The sequence below is a fragment of the Archocentrus centrarchus genome, chromosome 11 (assembly GCF_007364275.1).
Source record: "Archocentrus centrarchus isolate MPI-CPG fArcCen1 chromosome 11, fArcCen1, whole genome shotgun sequence".
Classification (NCBI taxonomy): domain Eukaryota; kingdom Metazoa; phylum Chordata; class Actinopteri; order Cichliformes; family Cichlidae; genus Archocentrus; species Archocentrus centrarchus.
The window spans coordinates 31,673,866-31,696,819 of record NC_044356.1 but is presented as its reverse complement, the minus strand read 5'-3'; the positions used below and the strand labels follow the sequence as shown (position 1 = coordinate 31,696,819).

At 42.6% G+C, this 22,954-nt stretch overlaps 2 protein-coding genes across 4 annotated transcripts; both read right to left on the bottom strand.

Moving 5' to 3' along the window:
• Positions 1-48: 48 nt before the first annotated feature.
• pex11b (peroxisomal biogenesis factor 11 beta) lies at positions 49-4,120 on the bottom strand. 2 transcript variants are annotated; one of them, XM_030740741.1, is made up of 4 exons: positions 3,819-3,904; positions 2,776-2,891; positions 2,501-2,702; positions 49-1,935 (listed from the first exon to the last, which is right to left on the bottom strand). In XM_030740741.1, the coding sequence occupies exons 1-4, from the start codon at positions 3,872-3,874 to the stop codon at positions 1,536-1,538; spliced, it is 774 nt and encodes a 257-aa protein (XP_030596601.1). In that variant the 5' UTR covers positions 3,875-3,904; the 3' UTR covers positions 49-1,535. The 2 variants fall into 2 exon arrangements, with proteins under 2 accessions (XP_030596601.1, XP_030596600.1); XM_030740740.1 differs by lacking the exon at positions 3,819-3,904 and adding an exon at positions 3,936-4,120 and having other exon boundaries at positions 51-1,935.
• Positions 4,121-4,764: 644 nt separating this feature from the next.
• On the bottom strand, positions 4,765-22,835 carry smad10a (SMAD family member 10a). Of its 2 annotated transcripts, XR_004020576.1 has the most exons (14): positions 22,530-22,835; positions 21,017-21,092; positions 18,533-18,776; positions 16,817-16,991; positions 16,593-16,616; positions 14,937-15,134; positions 14,442-14,693; positions 12,606-12,707; positions 11,221-11,274; positions 10,740-10,923; positions 8,193-8,361; positions 7,811-7,949; positions 5,157-7,568; positions 4,765-4,976 (listed from the first exon to the last, which is right to left on the bottom strand). XR_004020576.1 is itself a non-coding variant. In XM_030741230.1 (13 exons), exons 1-13 carry the CDS (start codon positions 22,531-22,533, stop codon positions 7,357-7,359), a joined length of 1,833 nt encoding a protein of 610 aa, XP_030597090.1. In that variant the 5' UTR covers positions 22,534-22,835; the 3' UTR covers positions 4,765-7,356. The 2 variants fall into 2 exon arrangements, 1 of the variants encoding a protein (XP_030597090.1); XM_030741230.1 differs by having other exon boundaries at positions 4,765-7,568.
• Positions 22,836-22,954: the final 119 nt, after the last annotated feature.

The following is a 22,954-nucleotide window of genomic DNA, read 5'->3' as shown; positions in this document are numbered from 1 at the left end:
GTTCACACGACAGCCACTGGTGCCCTCATGTGTTCGGATTTTTCTCTTCTTTTTGTTTAATTATTATTATTGGTGATGTAATTTTATCTTGGTTTTGTTTGTACTTCCTTTTTGTAACAGTTGACATAAACCTATTTCTAGTTTTGCTGAGTCTTCTCTGTGCCGACAGTGAATAGAGTAGAAAGAACATGCAGACCAGTCACACGCTCTTTATTGCAGGCAGAAATCCAGCTCATTAAAATCAAAGTGAAATTTGCATTTGAGCACAAAAAGCATACAGAAGGCTCACGAGCCCCTGTTCTCTGTCCTGTACAAGTTTACTAAAGAAACATGGTGAACATTGGGAACAATCAGATTTGGCTTGGGTGCATTTGTTTGATTAAAACAGACATTGTATCATTTATCCCAGTCAGAATTTTTAATACAGCTAAAATGGTAATAATTTTACTATTATTCTGATTAGAAAGTAAGAATTTAGTCTAATTGTAAGTACATGGCTTATTTATGCATTAACACTGGTTACAGTTTACAGGGTGACAGAGTGGATAAACATTTTTTCATGTAAACATGTGAAGGTGTTTAAGCTAAAAAGAAACCTTTGTTTTTCTTCTTAGCTTCCTGCACACTACAGGAAGCAACTCTGACATGGTGGGACTGACCAAGAGCTGCATTAGCCAAGATCACTGTAAGAAGTCCAAGTCTTCTAGTTAATGGGGAATTTTAGCCACCAGTCCATGCAGTGGATCCAGCTAATGCAGATCATTCAGTGCAACATTAATACTGAATAGTTTTAGCATAAGCTTCAGTCTGACCAGTTGTTGGGTTAGTGAATGGTAAAGCGATACCATATCTCAAAGGCAGCTGCCTAACCAGCATCCTGCATGTTATACTGAGAATGGAAGATTTACTGTAGTGACTCAAACAAATCAAGTTCCTGCGAATGTTTTTTGAAAAGGACTCCAATAGTTAAATCACGTAACCATTAAAAATGGAAGAGAATATCTAAAACACCAACGCACAAAGGGCGGACTGTAATGTCACATCGTGTAGAAAATTTACATCACGTGGACCCTGGTGGGCTTGTGGACACAATCTGGTGGTTCAGTATTTCAGATAGTCTTCCACTGATGCTGTTAGAATGACTAAAATCTGATGGCACTGGGAGATATGAATGCAGGGCTGTGGTGTGCGGAACACTCACCACTAACAGCATCAAGCTTCACGTGAGGGAATTGGAGGGTTTAAAGCTGCTTTCTGATCTAAGGCAAAGATAGAACTGTGTTCCTACATGCAGGTCAGTAATAACATGTTAACCAGTGTGTGATGCAGGGTTATAGAATCTCCTCAGGGTTTCAGGAGTCCTTGTAACCATTCACTCGGAGATTTGAAGGAACTTGATCTATCACACGCCCAACATATGACGGCAGGACAACAGCTTCTGTAGTCGAGGACCGTGATAGTAAGATGCAAAAATGCCATTGTGTTAACCTCATTAGATTTTTGTCAGTCCTTGTGTCGCCTCTGAGGATCTTGGTTTATGGCTTGAGTTTGAGCCAGGGGTGAACCATGGTGAGGATGGAGAGCACAGAGGAGGCCAGGCCACAGGCCCCAACAAAGCCTGGCCCTGTAGGGTAAATTCCCAACCGGTCCAGTGGGATGAAGATATCACAACTGTTCTTCACCAGGTCCAACAGTAGTGGTGGGTTGCTGTACAGCACAGTCGCCACCAGATGGAGCTGTCTGTAGAGCCAACGGAAATTTATGGGTTGCGTGGCCGGTAGGGAGAGAGGGGATAGATGGTCGGCTGGCAGAGGGATGCTGGAGGAGGGTGAAGGTGGGGATTTGGTGGTTCTGGAATGTGCTTCACGCTCCATGAGGAGATGGAGCTCGTAGGCATCTCGGGTCAGGTTCAGGATCAAAGCAAAGAGGTAGTACCTGCACAGTTGAAGCGCATAGTTTATGGTTACTGAACTTTAATGCCACGCTTCAGCTACCTGAAGTCACCAAGAAACACTAGAAATTATTACGCTGTGACCCTGACATGACAATGACTTTAGGACTCGGTTCAAATCATACTTTGAGTGCAAATGTCACTATTGTGACATTCACCATTGTAGTGTGGTCATCTGTGTCAACAAGAGTGGACCTCCTGGCATCCTTGTTCTATAGCCTCGGTGAGTTTGGCATAACTGCACATGAACCATTTCTCCACCTGCTGCAACGTCTGAAGCCTGTGTCTTGGAAGCGGCTTTCCAGAAAGCTGAATAAGTTACAGCTGAAATCCAAGACAGCTGAAGGACCAGAGAGGAAGCTGAATGACATCAAGGACTTTGTTCCAGGCCCTCAGTAGCCTGGGCTGGGCTAGCTGGTTAATTGCAATTCAGTAAATTAACTTTGAGAAAATGTCTGTACAGTAATGCGAGAGTGTTAAAATATAAGTCCCCTAAGCATCTGTTACTAAAACATAAGCAAAGTCAAGCCAAATAAGAACCACACACACCTGAAAGATCTCTGGCTCCACTTATGCTGGTCAAGTTTGGAGATGATTCCAGTTTTTCCTGCCCACAGCACATTGTCACAGGCAAAGTACATGGCTCTGTTAAGGTGGCTGATGGTCAGACAGAGCCTCAATACACTGTCAGAGAGGTGGATGGCCCTTTTGGCAGCCTCCAGCGCCTCCACAGAGTTCCCCAGGCGCAGCACTGCGGAAGAACACACGTCAGTCGTACTTAAGCTTTGGCACCTGGAAAACGACTGGGACTGGCTGTCACTCACATTTTCTTGTCAGACTCATGTGTGCTTCCAGCTGACTGACAGTTCTGCGGACCTCAGCTGCCGCCGCATCCTTGGGCAGAGTGGATCCCAGCAGCGTGCAAGCATACTGAGCAGCCCTGTAAAATGCACAACATATACTCACTATGTTCAACACACCTTTTTTGTGTAGAAGAAGCCTCGGGAAGGCAGGGGCCCATTGCAGAAACTACTTCAAATCAGTTTAAAATATGAAGCAGGAATTCAACTTTTTGGAAATTTACTCTTGAGGACTTTGTACTTGGGGAGTTGGCAGGTTAAGACAGTGTGATGTCTACAACACAGAGCTGCTCTAACTGTACGCACTGCGGGATTTATAGTTCAGCAGAGTCAGCTGTTGTACATGCAGGTAGTGTACAGCGTGCTGCACTCTTGCTTGTGCTGATGTTGGTCTGTCAGCCGCGGAGAAGAACTAAGTTATAATGCAGTTATGATCTTGGGGGACAGCACTAGACCCCAGGCGCGCTCCCGCGTAGTCCTCCAAGATCCCAACTGCGCGTGGCTGAAAGCAGATGACGTATGTATCTGCCAAATGCTGATTGGTTGAGAAGTGGGCCGGAATAGGGAACGGAGTAACAGCGGAGTTAACCGAGAACGTGAGAAAAAACTTAAAAGATTAAAAAAAACACAGCATAAAAAAGCACAGACAGCGGCTGTAGCGACACTTTTCATTGTTTAACACTGACTTCAGCTCTTTGTGTGTTATTACTATATAGCTTCGCAGCTAGCTGACAGACCAACAACAATACAAGCAAGAGCGGCCCACAGACCAGGTGTACCACTTTGTACACTGCCTCCATCTGACAATAGACGCGCTCTGCAGGCAGAAGGGCTGCCAGCGACCGCGCTCACCCCGCTGAACCGTAAATCCCGCTTCAATCAGCTACAAACACGGAAATCAGACTAGCTGTAACATCCAGCCAGCAGCTTTATCACTCTAGCAGAAATTGAGCCAGCAAGCACAGTAAATCCAGCGTTGGCTTATCTGACAGCGTCAGTAACATCACCTGATAACTCTCTCCTTGGCTTGGCTCTGAGCATTAAAGCGAACCCAAGAGTCCATGCTTGTTTGCTGCTCTCGAGCTATAACAGCTGCTCGGCTAGCGGTCAACCTGCAGCCCTACCTCCGAGTGCTTTGCTGAAGCGGTTTATTAAGAGACGTTTAATCCCAGAAGCACTTCTATATCTGTTTTAACCCCGCTTTCTACACTTAAGGGTCCTAGAAGAGACCAAGAGGGTCAAGCAAGCATTTAGTTCTGCTACTGCTTCTTCTTTTTCTTCTTCTTCTTCTTCTTCTGCTTTCTTCTTCTTCTTCGGCGTGGCTGGTGCTTGGCAAACCAACAAAGGTCCGCTGCTGCCACCTGCGGCTGAATTTTGCAATCAAATCGATAAATTATTAATATTATTAAGAACAACAGTAATAATACAGTCTCACGATTAGGACCTATTTTCTTCAACAAAAAAAAACTAAATGGGATTTTGGCATATTTCGCTTCCTTTATCTTCAAGTTCCTGAAACATGCTGATATAACTGAAAATAGCGACTTACACATGAAGCTCTTTTTGTGGTTATATTTTAACTCCTAACCACACCCCACTGCTTCCTTGCCAATACTGCTATTCACAACCACCACTAGACGGCGCCAAAGGGGAGCATGAGGGGCTTAACAGAAGTTTGAGAACTTTTGAAGAAAACATCATGGATAATATGGGGAACGCTAAATCACTTTCTAGTTTCTTACTAATTACTGTTTCCTGTGTAATTCAGTATTAATAAGGGTGAAATAAAGACGATGTTGAGACGGTCCTTTAAGTGAGCGTGCAGCATTCACTTAAAGGTTCACTTAGACCGCTGTCTACAGGTGAGCAATCTATATGCAAATGTTTCCATTAAGTACACCACAGTAATGACTGTTTGGCAGGAGTGAAAATAAAGCCCAGGAAGCCTCGAAATATCTTTTTTTCATTTTAATCAATACCAACTGTAATTCCTGCACTTCACATGGAAAAGTACATGATTAATAGTTATGAATAACCAGACAGTAGCAATCTACAGGTGCTTTGGTAGACACGTCATGAAAGTGATTGATTGTAGAAAGATCTGGATAACGTGATGATGATGATGATGAGTTTCCCGTAAAGCCTACTTTAACACTTGAACATCCCTGTGGGAACGTGAGCAGAAGGAAACAGATGTTTATGACATGCTTATATTGTTCCTGCTAAAATGAAAGTAGTGGCAAGCATACTTTGATATATTTTACTCACCAAAGACTAAGGCAATAAATAACACTACTCATGTACAAAGAGTTATTTGTTAATAAGACCTCTGATCTCTCGCACACCTTGTAATATCTTCACAGAGCTACACTGAAACCTGAGGGAGCCACAGAATATCATCAAAGGGTTTTAACAGCTGAGAAACCAGTTCACAATGTGCAACATCGATCTTCATAGTGTATTCGTACAATCCAGTGTTGGTGCGTCTACTACAACAAAAGGCACACAGAACAAATATGCATATGTTAATGGCTGATCACTGTAAAGCAGCTGAATCAGACAACAAAATGTTTCTCAGATTCCACAGTGTCCGAGTATCTCTACAGATAAACTGGTTGGTACATTTATTCACATTTAGATCTAGATCAACATACAACATTCCCATATAATACAGTTAACATGTTCTCCAAAATTTTAGTCAAGTCACAAGAAAGCAGATTTCTCTCTAAACTCGCCAAGAAGAAAGCCACCGTGTTGTGAGCCGTGTACTCGAACTCTGCGGCGTTATCCTCCTCCATCAGTCAGCTGCACTCGCATATGCAGTACAAGCAGGGGTGCTGAGTTTTGCCTTTAAATTGTACTGTTTCAAGACTGTTTTTAATATAATATGTGTTTTTTAGGGCAGGAAATAAAGGCAGAGGGTGCGCTGTTTGAGTGTGTGCTATATGAGTGGCTACAGACCATTCTCTCAGTTCTGGCCATTAAGTGACTTCTTCCACATATTTAGTAATTTAAGAAATAAGGGATAAAACCCACAGCCCTCCACTTTTGAACAAAAGTGCATTAATTTTGAGCTGAGGATGGTGAGAGGCTTCAGCGGTCTGAGTGATAATGCAGACCAAACCGACTCAGTGAGGACGAACTATGAAAATTTGGAGGGTGTTTCTACAAGACAGCAAATTTCTTTTAAATCTAATTTGTGAGGAGAGCTTTACAAAGATCCCGGGGCAGCTGTGGCTCTAAGTGTGATAAAGTGCTGCAACAATATATGTGTGAATGTCGCTTGTAATGGCATAAAAGCACTTTGAGTAGTCAATTACTAAATTGTTACACAGTTACACATTTTCTCAAATGGCCAAAAGCAGAACCAGCCAGAGTTCAAGTCAACTGCTGCATACACGTGGGAATCGTACTCTGACAGTCACAGCAGAGAACAGAAAGGCACTGGTGTCAAATGTACAGACTGGTGCCGGGCGCAGGTCTGACCATACAAACATTCTGTCTGGGTTTCTGTCTCTGTGTGTCAGGAGTTAGTTACTCTCTTAATGAGTCGGCTTTGCTGTGAGACTGTACTAAATGTTGCCGTCAGGATCCTGTCAGTGGACCTTCTGTTAGTTTTGGTACCCCGGTCACAGACTGACGTCAGCCTGTCACCGATGAACAAAGTGTGCTGTGACTTTGTACTGTACTTATGAGGTAATCTGGCTTTCGTGATTTACATCAACCATTTGGTTACACACAGAATAGCACTGTTTCATTACAAAGTACAACAACACCGTGTTAAAGCTAAATGTTTTTGGCTTTTTAGTCTTTTGGTACAAAAATAATATAGTAATACAGCTATATATAGTCAGTGTAATAAGGGGGCCAACCAGCTATCAACGCTAACCGTTTTCACCTAAATCAACATGGAGTGAATAGCGCGGTACAAGCACACAGATGGAATAACACCAGCTTGCTTAATTCATACTTTTACATCAGCTCTGTTGTCAATGAGACATAAAGACGAGTGTAATGCTGACTGTATCCAGCGTGAATATACTGACAGCATTTTCCAGAGGTATGCGGTTACCTGTCTGGAGTGCTTTTGACTCCAAAACAGGATTTTTAAACATCTGTTTGTATTCCATGAGTGAATGTGCAGAGCACTCCTGCAATTAGAAGAAATCCAACTTGCATATAGGAGAACTGGATGTCTGAAACAAATCCCTGGATTTCTACAGTGCATTCAAACATCTTGGGAAAGAAAGAAACTCAAAATCTTGCCATCATTCCCCTGCCTTGACTTTAGATTGTTAAGACTAAAGCGTTAGAAAAATCCCAAAGACATGAGCACGTATATGTCTGAACAGACCTTTTGGTTACAGTGTGTATGTGCGTGATAAAACGCATGAGTGAGGAATTCACTGATTGCTACAAGCATGATTGGTTGTCAATGGTTTCTGATTGATTTGTTTGAGAAATCTATCTGAAGAAAAAAAATAATAAATCAACCACGTGTGTCTGGTGTGTGTACGTTCGAAGAATCCAGACTGCCGAGGGTCTTCAATTGGCAGGCCCCGGGTCTGTCAATGGCATAGTGTGCAACACCTCATCCAGAAGCTGCAGAGCACGGTGCAGGTGGACCTCCACCCAGCAAGGGGTGTGTTTAATGCTCTGCCGGGGGTAGTCAGGCCCCCAGCCTTTCACAAAGCTGAGCCGCAAGATACACAGCCGCCTCAAGTCATCCACACCAATGCCTGCTGCTGCAGAGAGACCTGCCAGTGAACAAGAGGGGAGGTCAGAAACATTATTACCACTTTTCCACCTGTTGCTGTTTGGCCGCTTTCAGCCGAGTGACCTTCAGTGAGTGGAATGAGTGAATAAAGCTCTTTATGGTGACGATGTGGAAGTGTCCAGAAGTTCTGGTTCCACATCAAGAGATTCATTTATCCTTTTAACTTCACCACAGTTTGCATTTTGTGTACTGTGAATGTCAAGAACCGGTCTCAACACTTACTGACTGCAGGTGCGATGCCTCCGACACTGCCTGGGCCGGGAATATTCCCCGCGACGGCAGCTGCCTGCGCAGCAGCTGCAGCTTGAGCCGTCGCTGCCTGCTGCTGCATCTGTCTGTGGCACTGCCGCAGGTCAAAAACCTGACCAAGACACAACTGGTGTACACTGTAACAGCAAACAATCTGAGGCATGAAAACCTCATTCTTGAACACTACTTTACAACAGTTCATGCACCTCATTCACTGGCCTGTTTGTAGTGTTTTTTAAAGCATTCATGTATGTATCGTGTGCCCTAAAAGTTTAATGCTGCTCACAGGTATTCTCGTTGTACAAATAGTTTAAAATAAAAACATGTGATTGATGTTAGTGAGCTGGATTCATACCTTGATGTAGGCTCCAGGGTAGATCTTGTGCACAGCATCACCTGGTGCTCGGCCTGCTTCCCGATCGAGGTAGTAGCTCTGTACAAACACAGCATGGTCGCTCATACAGCGCATCCACACATCCCCCTCGCCACGGCACTCCAGCTGCACACCTTTACCGATGTGTAGCCTGGAACACAGGTAGAAAATGTGATTGTTACTGCAGGGAAAACAGTGTAAGAATTTTTTTATCTGCTTATTCAGTCTTGTGGCATGTGGTCACCTGCTCACTCTGTGAGCTAAATTGGTACCCATCTCTTCAAATTCTTTATTCCGAACTATATTCCCACATATTCCATCCATCAGTAAAACATCAGATTGAGAAAGAGCAAAGTGGTTTTCATCCTGGCTGTGCAGCAACTGCAGTGAGAGCTTAGTCTGCGCTGCCAACAGTCAGACTCATTCCCAGTGGGTGCTGGACTTCCGCAGGGCTGCCTTCTACCACCTCTTCACAACTTCCAGTTTGTGGCCAAGTGTGAACAGGCTGGGAAGAGAATTGGCACCTCTAACGGCCAATTTAGACTTTTGTGGTGAATCTTTGTAGTGCCTACGATGTAACCTGGTAAGTGGCCAATCCTGCTGCTTGATGGTAATTACCTTGTGTGTTCCAGTGTTTTATGTGATGTCAGCCATGATAAACATAATTGTCCCCCAAGTTTCTCCACTCTGTACATTCCCTCACGTCCATTCCTATAGTTTTGACAACCTCCTTCCAGGAATTTGCTGACATACAGTACCAGCCAAAGGTTTGGACCGGTACTGTATGTGAGTCCTTATATTGAGGCTATGATTATTATTCCTTATACTGAGGTGATGGTTGTTATTCTCTCACTGCCAAATTAAAAACCTCAATTAAATTCGAAAAGCAAAAAAGTAGCCGTAAATGCACAGGAGGAATCCACGGTACTGAACAGGACCATCCGATAATTGCAGGCTGAATTGACACAAGATGTAGTTACATTTCCAGGAACACGCACATCAGGTTACAGCATAAGGTTTGAGAGGGGGTTGCGGTTACAGTGTACCTACAGTGTAGATTTAACACAGAAGTATAAACGTCTGAGGCCGTGGTTCTCTGCCACAAAAGAGTGGATTGCCCCCTCTGGGTTGGGAATGAGTTGCTGCCTCAGGCAGATAAGTTCAAGAGTCTTGGGGACTTGTGCATGAGTGAAGGAAGAATCGAGCGAGAGACTGACAGATGTATTGGAACAGTGCGTGTAGTAGTGTGGACGGTATTACGATGAAGAGAGAGCTGAGCGTGAACACGAAACTGTCAGTTTACTGGCTGAGCTACATTCCTAAACCCACCTGTTGTCACCAGATGTGGGTATTGACTTAAAGAATGAGACCACTGATACTAGCAGCAGAAATATCTGAGTGTCTCTCCCTTGCAGAGAGAGTGAGGAGCTTGGTGATTTGGGTAGAGCATTTGGGCATCTGACTAAGACACTAAGACTAAGATGTTTTGAGCAAATGGGAGGAGGCACAGCCCCAGGATGAGTTTCATAATCTCCCCTGGGGAGATCATGTCTCTCAGCTGGCCTGGAAATGCTTTGGTGTCCCCCCCTGAAGAGCTGGAGGGAGGCACCAGGAGTGCTTACTTAGACTGCTGCCCCAGTGACCAAGACCCAGATAAGCAGCAGAGAATGGATGGATGGACAGATGGGCATTCACACAAAAAGTTCAGACTCTAATGTGTTTCTCAGTCAGCAATAAGACTGAAGCCGATTAGTTGAATGTTAAATCCACTGTGCAGAGGCTAGATTGTACTTGTTTAAGCCTTGTTTAAGTGAATCAACTTGCAGACATTATTTACCTGTTATAAATATGGTTGTGCCTCATGTTTACAGTACAACTGTACTCAATCAGTAGCACTGTGATAGCAGGAAACATGGCATCAGAACTAAGTTACAAGTGTCAGAAGTCGGATTGTTAGACAAGCTTTCCATACATGAGGTTTCTAAGGGGACGGTGTGTGGACCTTCAAAACACTTGAGCCAAACATTTTACCCATAGCTCAATCAAGCAGCCCGAATGTGACCCCTCCATCAGAAGATCAACAAAGGAAGCTTTACTCATTAAGGGACAGAAAAGCAACTTCATCACAGTCATAGGAGTGCAGTCTAGTAGAGATCAAGAAGTATCTCAGGGTTCCACATAACCGATGACCGATGGACAGAGAATGCTGGGTAAGCAGACTGGCCAGCTGCTGGCCTGTTCAGGCCAGTCTTTCCACCAACCCCAGTTAAAGTTCACCTGTGACGTTTACTAGCTATAACGAAACCTTACTGATTGTCACTTTGGGTCAGGGAGGGGGATGTTCTTTGCCACAGTATTTACAATACAGGCACTTTGTTGGGAAATGGCTGCTTGTGACTACACACTGAATGCATAGTTATTAAAAAATGATTTAATCATAATCATCTTCTTCTTTACGACTTAATCCATACCGTGTTTCATATAAAAAGACAAATTCATGAAACAATTTGCTTGTCTTCATCAACACACCTGGCTCTCTCACTGGCATCTGTGCGATGGACGTTACTCAGCTGGCCGAGGCAGAAGCGATCACCTCCTGATGGGTCCACGTAACCGTCCACAGTCACCACAGGGCAGCTGGAGAGCACCTTGAACATCTCACCCACCTGAACATCCATTTCAAAGTAGGAAACAGAGCACCAAAACTCTGGTCCTGCAATGAGAGCACACCTCAAACATGTTTATAATAGACAAATGTTAGATGTTAGACAAATGTTTGTGAACATACTTTAAGAAGTTTGTAGTGCAGCAAAAATCAGACGAGGGCAGCATGACAGATGTTTACTTTGATTACACAAACAATATGTAGGAGTAGGCCATGGCTATTGGGTATCGACTGTAACTTGAGCTTGAAAGAAAGTCAGATGTGAAATGTAAAAGCGAGGTCAGAGGTCAAATGCGACATGACATTTGAGACAGAGCCATGAGATCAGTTGGAATTGTCTCTCACCTGGATGATTGGACACAGAAGGAGCGAACGAGGTTGAGCTGTGATGCTGAGACCCTAAAAAGCAGAAGGATGAGTACATTAGCTCGGAGTGGGACAAAAACAAAACAAATGTAAGGTTTTAGCATCGCTAACATTTCCAAGCTCGACCTTAGGTTAAGATGTGTGGGCGTCTGGGGAGTGCACACGCATTAATACCGTAACACAAAACATTATCACATGTAATCCTCAAAGAAACTTAAAAAAAAAAAGCCCAAAGTGCTACATCTCAGGCCTCAGTTATCATGTTAAATATTAAAGTTCAGGATGTGACAATTAGAATAAGACTGAACAACTGCAGCTTTTTTTGGAAACACTTCCGGGTGAAAGCCTCTTCTTCTAAAAAGAACATCGCAGCGCAGCTTCGGTTTGCAAAATCGCATCTGAACAAACACTTCAAAGATTTCTGCAAGTCCTTTGGACAGGTGAGTCCCAAGGTGGCGATGTTTGGTCACAGTGCACAGAACCAAACGCAACATGTCAGCAAAAACAACTTTCAAGCCCAGTGGTGGAGGGAAGACGGTTTGGGCTTGTTTTTCAGCCACAGAACCCGGAGCACCTTACAGTCATTGAACCTACTGGGAGCTCCTCTGTTCACCGAAATATTCTAGAATCAAATGTGAGGCTGTCGGTCCAAAACTGTCATGTAACAGGACAATAATCCAAAGACAGCCACAAATCTACAAAAGTGCGACTGAAAAAGAAAAGAATCAAGGTGTTTCATTAGCCCGGTAAAAGTCCAGACCTCAAACAGACTGAAATACAGGGCCTCAAGAGAGCTGTTCAAAAACTAATGCCCACAAAACTGAAGCAACCTTATAGTGGATCAAAATTCATCCACAACAATGCGAGCGACTGAGAAAGTCATGCATATTATTATTATTATTATAGATTAAAAGTCATGCCTATCTCACAAACTGCCTAGAGACTGCGTTGGATGAAACCAATATAAACCAGCTGAGCATGCTCAGGCTGTGTAGGTGAGTAGAATGCTGATACCAACAACTGATGGAATCAATTTGAGAGGCAGAGGAAGAAAACTGCATGCAACCGCTGGATGATGGGAAAGAAGCAACAGACACGCAAGAACAAGGCCAAGAAGAGTGATTTCAGATGTAATTTTACCGTTCCAAATGTGCCAGGTTATATTCTTTTCATGGCTTCACGCAATCTCAGATTAGTTTGCCGAGTATGAATAATCTTAGCAGTGCAGACGTCCTTGCAGGTTATTACGCTTACAGTTTTGGTAAGGGTGGAAGAAAAAACTGCTGTTTAAATATTCACTATAAAAATATTTAGATTTAGATTAATATTAATAGACCAAAGACACATTTTGCAGCATTTCTTACAGTGATGGTTTGGAAGATGCAGAGGAGGCTGTTGGTGACCGCGCCCATTCTGCTGGGGTCCTATGGGAGTGTAGGAGGCCGTGCTGCTGCCTGTCCAAACAGCTGCATTCCAGGAAAACAAAATCTAATTAGTGTACCTGTGTGCAAATTTCAAAATCATCTGTGCAAATTTCAAATTAATGTGTACAAATGGAATCACTCAATAAGGTACTGAACACTCTTCGACCACATGAACACGAACATGGAGTTTTTATATGAAAACAAAAAAAGAGACAAAGTGGGTTTGCATCTTCTTGAGAGGCCAGTTTTTAGAAGTGTTTTTGAAAATGTCACACAATACAAACCAACATATTTAGATTTCATTTCATATATTTATTATCCTTCACCAAATATTCACAGTGGCTCAAAGATGGAAAGTTCTACAGGTTCTGTAGAACCTGTCTGACCCTTGTGAGTATATATATATATATATATATATATATATATATATATATATATATATATATATAAACATGTCTCATATTGAGTGTGGCTAATAGACCTTGACTTATCCCATTGGGAAAAGTACAGGTGAACCACAAAAACCACAAGCTTTTGCCAACGGCTAACTTAGCATTAGATAAGCTGACTACCAACAGAGCTGATGTAACTGGCATGAAGGACTCGCCAGTTACAGCTAACTGGCAAAAGCAACTTTATTACCATTTGAAATGTTGCTGTAGTGGTTTAGCAATAGCTCGCTGGCCCTCATGAGTACTGAGGATATGACACCATTAACAGGCAACTAAAATAAAACTCACTGTTATACTGTACAAAAGGACATGCTCCACTAGATTACTGGAAACATTTTTCATCAAATGATACGTTTGATGATACATCTAAGCTTATCATATTGAAAATAAAACAAACCCTTGTCTGTTTGTCCAGTTAATGTGGATTATTAACACGGTGTGGACTTAAAAATAGGCTCTTTTGTGGTTCTTTAGTGTCACTTAGCGTAAATATCTGAATTAGCTAAGAGCTTAGATGCTTTATTTTTCTTGATTTGGACCAAATTAATCTACGTGTATGAAAACAATCTTTTTTTTGGTATTTTTATTAATAACAATAATTGTCATTACTATTATTTATAATTTTTTTTAACTATTAGAAATTTGTATCCATACCTTAGAAAAAAAAGAAAGCTACTTTCAGCTGCTCCCTTTGCCACAAGGGGTCATCACAGCGGGTAGCGCTGCATGTTGCAGCCCCAAAGGGGATTTGTGTCTCTGGTTGGAATCAAACCAGCAGCCTTTTGCTTGCCAAGCAAATGTTCTAACTGCTATACCATGAAAATAAATACAAATACTGAATATCCATATGCACTATACAAACAAATGAACTGGGCCACCTACATATACCAACATATACCATGAAGAACCTGGTGCACAGTGTTTGTACTGATTTTACTGCCAGTGGAGGTTTGGAACTTTGCAGTTACCGACTTACTGAGACTTTTACATACTATGCACCTCAAAATTGTGTGACCACACTCTGTAGCTTTATGTGGTCTGACCCTTTGTGGCTAAGTCGCTGTGGCTCCTAAATGCTTCCACTTTGCAATAATCCCACTTAGCTGATTGTGGAATATTTAGGAGGGGAGAAACAAATGGACTTGTTGCCACAGTGGCATCCTATTACAGTACCACGCTCAAACTCGGTGAGCCCGTTAGAATGACCCGTTCTTGCACAAAGCAAACTGCATGGCTGGGTGCTTGATTTTATGTACAAAGTGTGGCCCAATCCTTCTGTCCACATAGCATAAGTATTTAAGTTAGTACAAATATGGGAGCTCACTGTGGAACGCAGGCTGAGTCTGAGACTGTTTATTGCTGCTGTATCCATTCTGTCTGTTCAAATGAGAGGGTGGTAGAGGGGGTTGCTGTGAGTGGGTGTGCTGTGAGGGATGCTGGGCAGCCTGCTGCTGAGAGGCAACCTGGGGCGGGGTTGGAGGTCGTGGTTGGACAACTTGAGCCTGTGGCGATGGAGTTTGGAGGCGGCCATCACCATGACTGCCCTGCAGTGGCAGCATGGAGCCAGAGGCAGGCACTGGAAGACAAACAAAGGGGCACATCAGGTCTGTCCTACATCATGTGACTTATATTTGTGCACTGCAGCTCATTAATTCGTTTTGTCTATCTGACTGCATCCCAGAGGCCTCGTCACTCCCTCAATATAAGGATGGAGCAGTCTCTCCCAGCTTGCAGAATATTTTTTTCCTGCCAAAAATGTTCTCTGGCCAACCATAAAAAAAGACAATGGTGAAACGGTGATGAATAATGATGAGCTGACCTTTGGGTGAGACAGGCAAGTTAGGATATCTGGTAACAGGTGAGGGGCCGTGGGGTTCAGAGGACAGTTGTGAGGGAGGCAGAAGTGGACTGTAGTGGTCTGGAGCCGCTTGGTGGTCAGACAGAGGCATGCCAGGTGGAAGGTCCATCTGTATACAGTCAGGGATGTATTCTTCCTTGATTAGTCCTCCTGGTGCTGCTGCAGGAGGCAGGAGAAGGTCAGGTCGCATGGAAGGATCACAGCACTGATTTGCATCTAATGCTGATGGATATATTAGTGTGGAAGAGAGTTTATATCAAACTATAACATGTAATCAGAGGATTTACATAGCAAAAGCCATTTTATACCACTGCTGTGCATTTAATTAACATTCTAACAGAAATTACAATTTTAGTTATTTAGTTTGATGTGAAGTCCTGTTCATTAAGGTAGACCCCACAGGGGTCTTTTTTCTTCAGTACAAAGTCTCATTTGTCATGCTTTTGTGTAACAAGTGAAAAAGCGGCTTGAAACTCAAACCAGTTGCTTTAAAATGCACAAATAAAAATATTTTGTGCATTCTGATTTGATCTGAGCTGTTCTAAGTTTTTCACGGAAAGTGACATCCTGGAGTAGTTGGACTACTTGTACAGCCTCTGTAGGGTCCAGGTATCACCTCATGCTAGCAGTAGTGACACTGACCCTAGCCAAATGCAAGACTAATTTAAGAAACAGTCAGAAAAGATGAGGAGGGGAAAAATGTCGGTGGCCTCCACCTGTAAAACCATTCCTGGTTGGGGGGGTTGTCTCAGTGTTGCCCCTCTAGTGCACCTGTTGTTAATTTCATGAATATCAAAGCAGCTGAAACTGATTAACAACCTCCTCTGCTGCTGAACTGACCCGATCAATATCCCAGAAGTTTAATGGGCTTGATGCTAAACTCTGATTAAAACGTGTTCCTTTCCTTTTTTTTGAGCAGTGCATATTTGGTCTTATGACAACAGAATGTCTCATGATTTACTCATGATAGTGGACACGTGCATTTTTGTCATGCAACATGACTGTTCAATAAATTCATTAATAATTATATTGACTAAGAAAAATGTCCACGTTCATGCTTTAAAAGTTGTAATACTTGCCAAAGTTATCTGTAATCCTAAATATGATGAGACAAATTTCACCACAAATGACTTCATGTCAAACACAGATATCCTGGGGTCATATTAGTCCAGCATTTCAGGAAGTTTTTGGAGTTCTCTGCACTTTTTTCTACTCTTTACTGCTTGAGCGTTAAACAGGTCACACACCCATTTCTAAGCAGAGGTTCGGAAAGCACTGTGGGGCAGAATCAGGAGGGTTTGGTTGGCTACGCAGCACAGAAACCCACAGAACATGTTTAGAAGTTTAAATCCTTTAGAAGAGCGAAATGGATGATGAGAGGATGGACGTTAGCATGTGGCTACCTGGTAATATTATTTGTTATTATTATTATCTGTTGTTTGTGTTGCTGGTGACCACAAACATTTGAGGACTACAGAGAATTTGCTAACTTCATGTGATAGGGGGATCATTTCTAAAACACACACACACACAAATATATATATATATGAGATTTGGGAAAGGTTTTTGTAGTTTCCTAAATAAGATCATGCTGTATTTCTGTAAAGTAGAACTCACCTGCATTTTGAAGGCTGAGACCAACTTTCAGAGAACAGAGACAGAATGAGAGAAATTTTGACTGAAGACATCATACAGAAAATGAAAGGTCAGTAACATGCTTGCAACAGGACAAGAGCTTTCTGAACTTAGAACTGAACTTACTTAAAATTAGTTACTATAAGTAAGGTGACTAAGACCCATGGAATGCATATAAGAGATGTTGAGGTATGAAGTTGACCTACCGATGCCTGGTGACACCACCCTCTCATAATGGTAGGGGTTGACACACACACTGTCATACTTGAGGTCAAAAGCATACTGGCAGAATTTGACATGCTTAAGTTCGTTCTTGTGGAGGTCGGGCCAACGCCACAGCCGTGCGTAAATCACATGAGGGAACCCTTTCCTCCCTGCCACCTAAAGAGACAGCAAAGCTTCATTACAACACTTCCTGTACCGTTACCTTAATCTAATCCAAAAACCTCATGGATGGACATGGTCAGCAACAATACTCATTTAAACAATGCTCAACTGGACCCAAAGTGTGCCAAGAAAATATCCCGCACATGACCAAACACCAACACCACCACCACCAGCCTGAACCACTTATATACAGCAGGGTGGATCCATGCTTGCATGCTGTTTATGCCCAATTCTAACCCAAAAAACAAAAGCTGCAGCAGAATTCGAGACTCATCGGAGCAGATGTTTTCCCAACCTTCTCCTGTCCCATTTTGGTGAGGCCATGAGGAGTGGCAATCTGGTGTGGTTTTCTGCTGCCAACCTGTTCAACGTGGTGCAAATTCGGAGATGCTCTTCTGCATACTTTGGTTGTAACGTGCAGTAACTTGAGTTGCTGTTGCCTTCCTGCCAGCTTGAAGCGGTCCGGCCATTCTCATCTGACCTCTGGCATCAACAAGAGAACTGCCACTAACTGGATGTTTTTGTCTTTGTTCCTCTGTAAACCGTAGAGACGGTTGTGCAGGGAAATCATATAAAATCCTAGCAGTTTTTCAATTTGTTTAATTTATTTATTCATATAGCGCAAAATAACAACAACAGTCGCCTCAAGGCCCAACAATAATAGTTTTGAACTAGCCTATCTGACACCAACAGCCATTCAAAGTCCCTTAAATCCCTTTTTATTTTTCCCCAATTCTAATGCTTGATTTGAAGGTCATCTCGACCACGTCTACATGTCTAAACACACAGAGTTCCTGCCATGTGATTGGCTGATTAGAAAGTTTGCATTAATGTGCAGTTGAACAGGTGTAATTGTGAGTATATAAAAAGATATACAATATACAAAAGAAATAGACAATTTTCTGACAGTTTTCTCTCAGTTTCTCAGAAATGTCAGGTTTTAAAATGATACTACAGTCTACAGGTAATTGGTATGCAGACGGAGGCAATCGTTTTTAGTTCTTCTTAGTCTAGATGCTTCATTCACACCACAGTTTGACAGCTATCACAGTCAAAACAAAACAAATCAAGCAGGAAGTGCAAATGTGGGATTATTCCCCAAAGCAGAGGGAGCCAGAGAAAGTGAATAAGATACAAAGAGGGAGTGTGATGTTGCACAATGACTTCAGGCTTTTGGCAGTTTGTGTCACTGTATTAACATTTTTGTTGTTTTGTGTCATCATTGTGTATGCCTGAATACTGCATGTGATTAATACAACAGTGAATATTCAAATAATCTAAAGATATTGACCCTGAAATTGCACCGTCAGCGCTGCATCTTTAACATAATTATTCTTGCACAAATAAACCTCAAAGCACTAATCATTGTGTACAGAATTACATTTCAATTGAATATTGACCACAATAATCCCAACTCCCCCTATGAAATTTCTAAATATGAAATACAAAAGTGAAATCATTGACATGCCTATGTATCATGCACAGAAAGGTCAAAGCAGCGCAAGCAATGCCCTTCATGATGGCGGTGGACCGACCTGTAGCCGCCCATCCAGAGTCCTCTGGATGGTGACGCACTTGCTGGGATGAACACCATTGGTGGTGATGGCAGTGATAAGCGAGTCCAGCTCGTCCTTCTTCTCCTTTAGCTTCTTTACCAGACTCTCAATAGCACGCTTAGCAAAGCCCTCATTCTCTCCTCCCTGCCGGTGGCACATGAGGCTGTGGACAATGCTGAGGCAGGCATCATTGCTGCTCGGTGGGTTCACTGACATGATGGTGCTGTCACAGAACAGAAGATGAACATTTGTTCTGCTTAATAACCATGTAATAAACACTAAATCCACTCTGGCCAACTTATACTGGCAGATATACTAGAATAAGGGACACGTTTTCAGCAACAGCAACCTCTCTCATGATGCATATTTGCTGCTTTTATAATAAACTAAAACTATACCAGATTTAACTTTGGCTACCATCCCCTTAACTACCATAAAAGATTTAATTTAACTACCATCCCCTTCAAGGGGATGCTTGGGATTTTCTCCCCAAGCCCGTTCCCGTAGATATGCATTTGCGCTACACATTGGATCTACGCCACTTTGTCAAAAGAGCGACCCTTGTCATGTCGATTTTGGGAAGAGGACAATGCCACAAGAAGCCAAAAAAGGTGAGTCTGAATTGTGGTACATGATAATTGTGTTGGTGGGCCCAAAATCCTCCTTCCTTTTCAATGCATTCAGACGCGTGCATGACTTTTCAGATCAGTTGTGGCAAATGGTCTCCCTCAGAGAGCTCAGGGAATTATAACAGAACTGAAGGCATTGCCAGCAGTCAGACGCAGGGGGACAAATTAATGCTTCACAATACCATGGAAAAAAAACACACAAACAAAAAACAAAACAAAAGAAACACAAAGAAAAAACAATGAGCACGGTCCCAATCATGCTCTTGATTTGATGTGCCACCTCTGGGCTAGGACACTGCAGGCTCTTCCACTGAAAACTGTTGTCTGGCCTCTTGGTCAAACCTCAGTTCTCCTCACTGTTTGATTCATGTAGCACTATCCACCCGCCGTAACTCTAATTGCTACCGGTGCGGTGGCACAGGCATGTGCAGCTACACACACTGTAGGACAGAAGAGGGGACCCTGCAGTTTATTTTAGGGATGCATCAGATCAGGTATCAGTAAGGGAAAGAGATAATATATCATGGAGAAAGTTAACAGGGAGGTGACAGTAGTTTGGAGGCATTTCATGGCTGTTACAGCAACAGCATTTCTTGCTGGAGAAATGCTAAAATTATAATAAAAAGAAACCACTGAGAATTCTGTCACTTTCTGTGATTGGCATTATGATGGTAAGAACCAAATCGGCCGAGATTTCTATCAATTTGAAAATACAAGGTGACATCGTTCTCCAGTTATCACATTCACAAGGTTTTCAGAAAACTTGACCTCTGACCTTTACCTTGAGGTCAAGGTCACCGAGATTCAAGCTTGTCCAGGGTTTTTGGTAGCTGCATCTACGGAATGAATTTGAACATCCTAGGTGACATCGTTCTTGAGTTATTCCCTGTTGCTACAGTCTTAATTTCATCATGTTTCCCAGTAACACTCGTTACAGTAACAACATGATGTCATGAACTTTAATGATACTGTGAATAATGCAAATACAATTGGCTGTTTTTATTTTGATAAAAAATATCAGTGCATTAAATTTATATTCATGGATTCATTTGGTACATTTATTTTACAAAATCAGCAAAGTTCAAATGGAGCCCGATGTTGTCTTCCACATGAAGAAAAATTATCAGTCTCTTTCACACAGTGACGAATACAGTTTATTACTTTAAAACTGGTAGGTGATCAGTATTTAGTATCAGCATATACCCAAAGCCATGGTATTTGTATTACAGTTAGGTCGATAAGTTTTTGGACGATGACACTTTTGTTTTTGTAATTTTGCCTCTGTACACACAGTGGATTTGAAATCAAATCATCAAGATGTGACTGAAAATCGGGGCCTAGGTATAAAAATGGGCATGCTGAAGTACACTTCAATCAAGAGGTACGTGACGAGCTGAAATAACGCCAAAGTGCGAGCAGTTGTGACATCACTTTTGTCAGTTAACAAGAGTGACAACAGCAAGAGCAAACGGCGTATCAGCCTACTTTTATTAACAGACATAATTAAGTATTAACACGTGCCTGGTTCTTTATTTCCTTTTTTAAAACTCCTTTATAGTTTTTCAGCACCAGAGATATGGCTGGTGGCACAGACAGCTCTGTCCCCCCAATAGATTACATTCCAGTCCAGTTTCCAGTTTCATTTTCAAGTTGGATACTAGTTATTGCAGAAACTGGTCACACTATCAAACACCAAAGAACCCTCAACAACACGTTGTGGTGCCAGACCAGCTAATGTGATTCACCCACTCAGACCAGTTTGACACGAGTCTTCCTAATTTGAAAGTGATGACAGGGAAAACCTGCTGTCAGGCATGTTTGCTGCCTTGCTTACCTGGTGTTAAGTTGGTCCGCCAATGAGTGACCAGAAAGTTCACTGGCATCATGATGGCCCAGCTCTGAATCGTTCCCTGTTAGTGGACCAAGAAGAACAGGACTTGGTGGATGCTAGTGAGTGTACATATCCAACAGTTATTAAAGGCAAAGAAAATAAGGTCACCACAGTGGCTGGATCTGCCACTGGATACACCAGATGCCCTTCCTGTCACACCCCTCCCCATTTATCCAGTCTTGGGACCGGCACTAGGAATACACTGGCTTGTGACCCACTGAGGCTGGGTTTGTGTTTCCTCCCGGTCCTGAACTGGGGATCATTCACAAATGTGAATGTGAATAAGAATATGTTAACCTCTATGTCATGGAGCCAGACCTCCAGCAGTCATTTACTACAATGAACATCATAGTAATAATGCATTTAAAGTAAGTCTGTATTGTGGATAATGCAGATGCAGAGCAGAGACAAGGATGTGGTCACATTTTGTCCCTAGTGCAAGTCAACACTGAAAGACAACGAAGAGATGAACCTCTTTCATTGAACTTTATTAAAAGAAAAAAGTCACTAATTTCTACCTGCTATAATCAACAAGTACTTAGGGAATGTGGTTAAATGAAAACTACAACTTTACAAACTGAACTGAACCAAAGTAGAGTAAAACGTAGCATAAGATGCTATGCTGCATTTTGTAACAAAATGTAGTAATATAGTATGTACTATATTTACCACATATAGGTAGATTCTCAAGGCTCACACTTCAAAATTGTACAGTACAGTTTTGTGAATACATGTAGTTTCTTTGCAGAGGCCTATCTGAACTTTTAAATCTTCTTCCAATTGTTTTACAAATGAAGTTTACAATTACAAAAAAAAAAACCTGTACAGTGCGGTCTGCAGTTTCGAATCACGTGGAAAACACAGCTAAGTTGCTGTACACCGTGGCCTTTTACTACAGCAGAACTCATGTGGAACAAGGGCAGCCTCTGCTTGTAGTGACCGCACACATGCCTCCCTAAACACACTGTTCATGAAACAGGAGCCGATCTGTAAAAACTATTCGATACCGCACACGTTAAATGACAACTTCGTGGGTATGGCCAAGCCAAACGGACTGTCACCTATCTACCTACTACAACCTGAACAGCTTCCAGGCCATTCATTCCAGTCCGCGACATCCCGCTTTGGTTAACGAAGTCTGCTGTCTCAACATGTCCAGCTGATGTAAAATAGATATAAACATAAAGGGTATTTACAATTTCCACTTAAACTTTAACCAATAAGAAACAGGACGTATTTGAACAGCGGGACCGGAAAACCGAGGATACAACACAGGTCAGCATAAAACTGGGAGACGGGGACAGCAGAAAAAGCAATTGTTGCAGATTAAAAGCGAGTTACAGTGAGCAACAATTTAGCAAGCTAACGTGACTCTCCCTCACATTCTCGGCTTTTGATTCGGTAACAACACTGCCGGAAAAGAGAAAAAAAAGATGGAGAAATTGTTTCTACTTACACATCAGCCAAAGTAGGGGAGAACTTGGACAGAACGATCGCCAAGCTATCCGACAATTGCCTCAAGTGTTGCACTCCGACAGCTCTGCGTGTTGTGTCTGCTGCCCAGAGCTGCTGTTTGTGTTTATAGCCCTTTCTGTCAAATCTGTGTGGCTCGCTGTGTTCACAGGAGTAATTATTCTCTGAATTCCTGCAGTGGATGAAGCCACTGTTTATTTTTCAACGGGTCCACTGCGCTAGCTTGATGTTTCTCAGTTGTTTCATCCCTTTATCAGACCCACTGTCTCCTAGTGCATCTTGCCCGTTCTTCTCGCGCACGCTACAATAACAATAGCCGGGAGACGACGTGCGCGTCAGTGTCTCGACACACCGCAGCCAATGGGCGGTCAGGTGTCACAGGGCACAGCTCTGGGCCAATCACGCGGT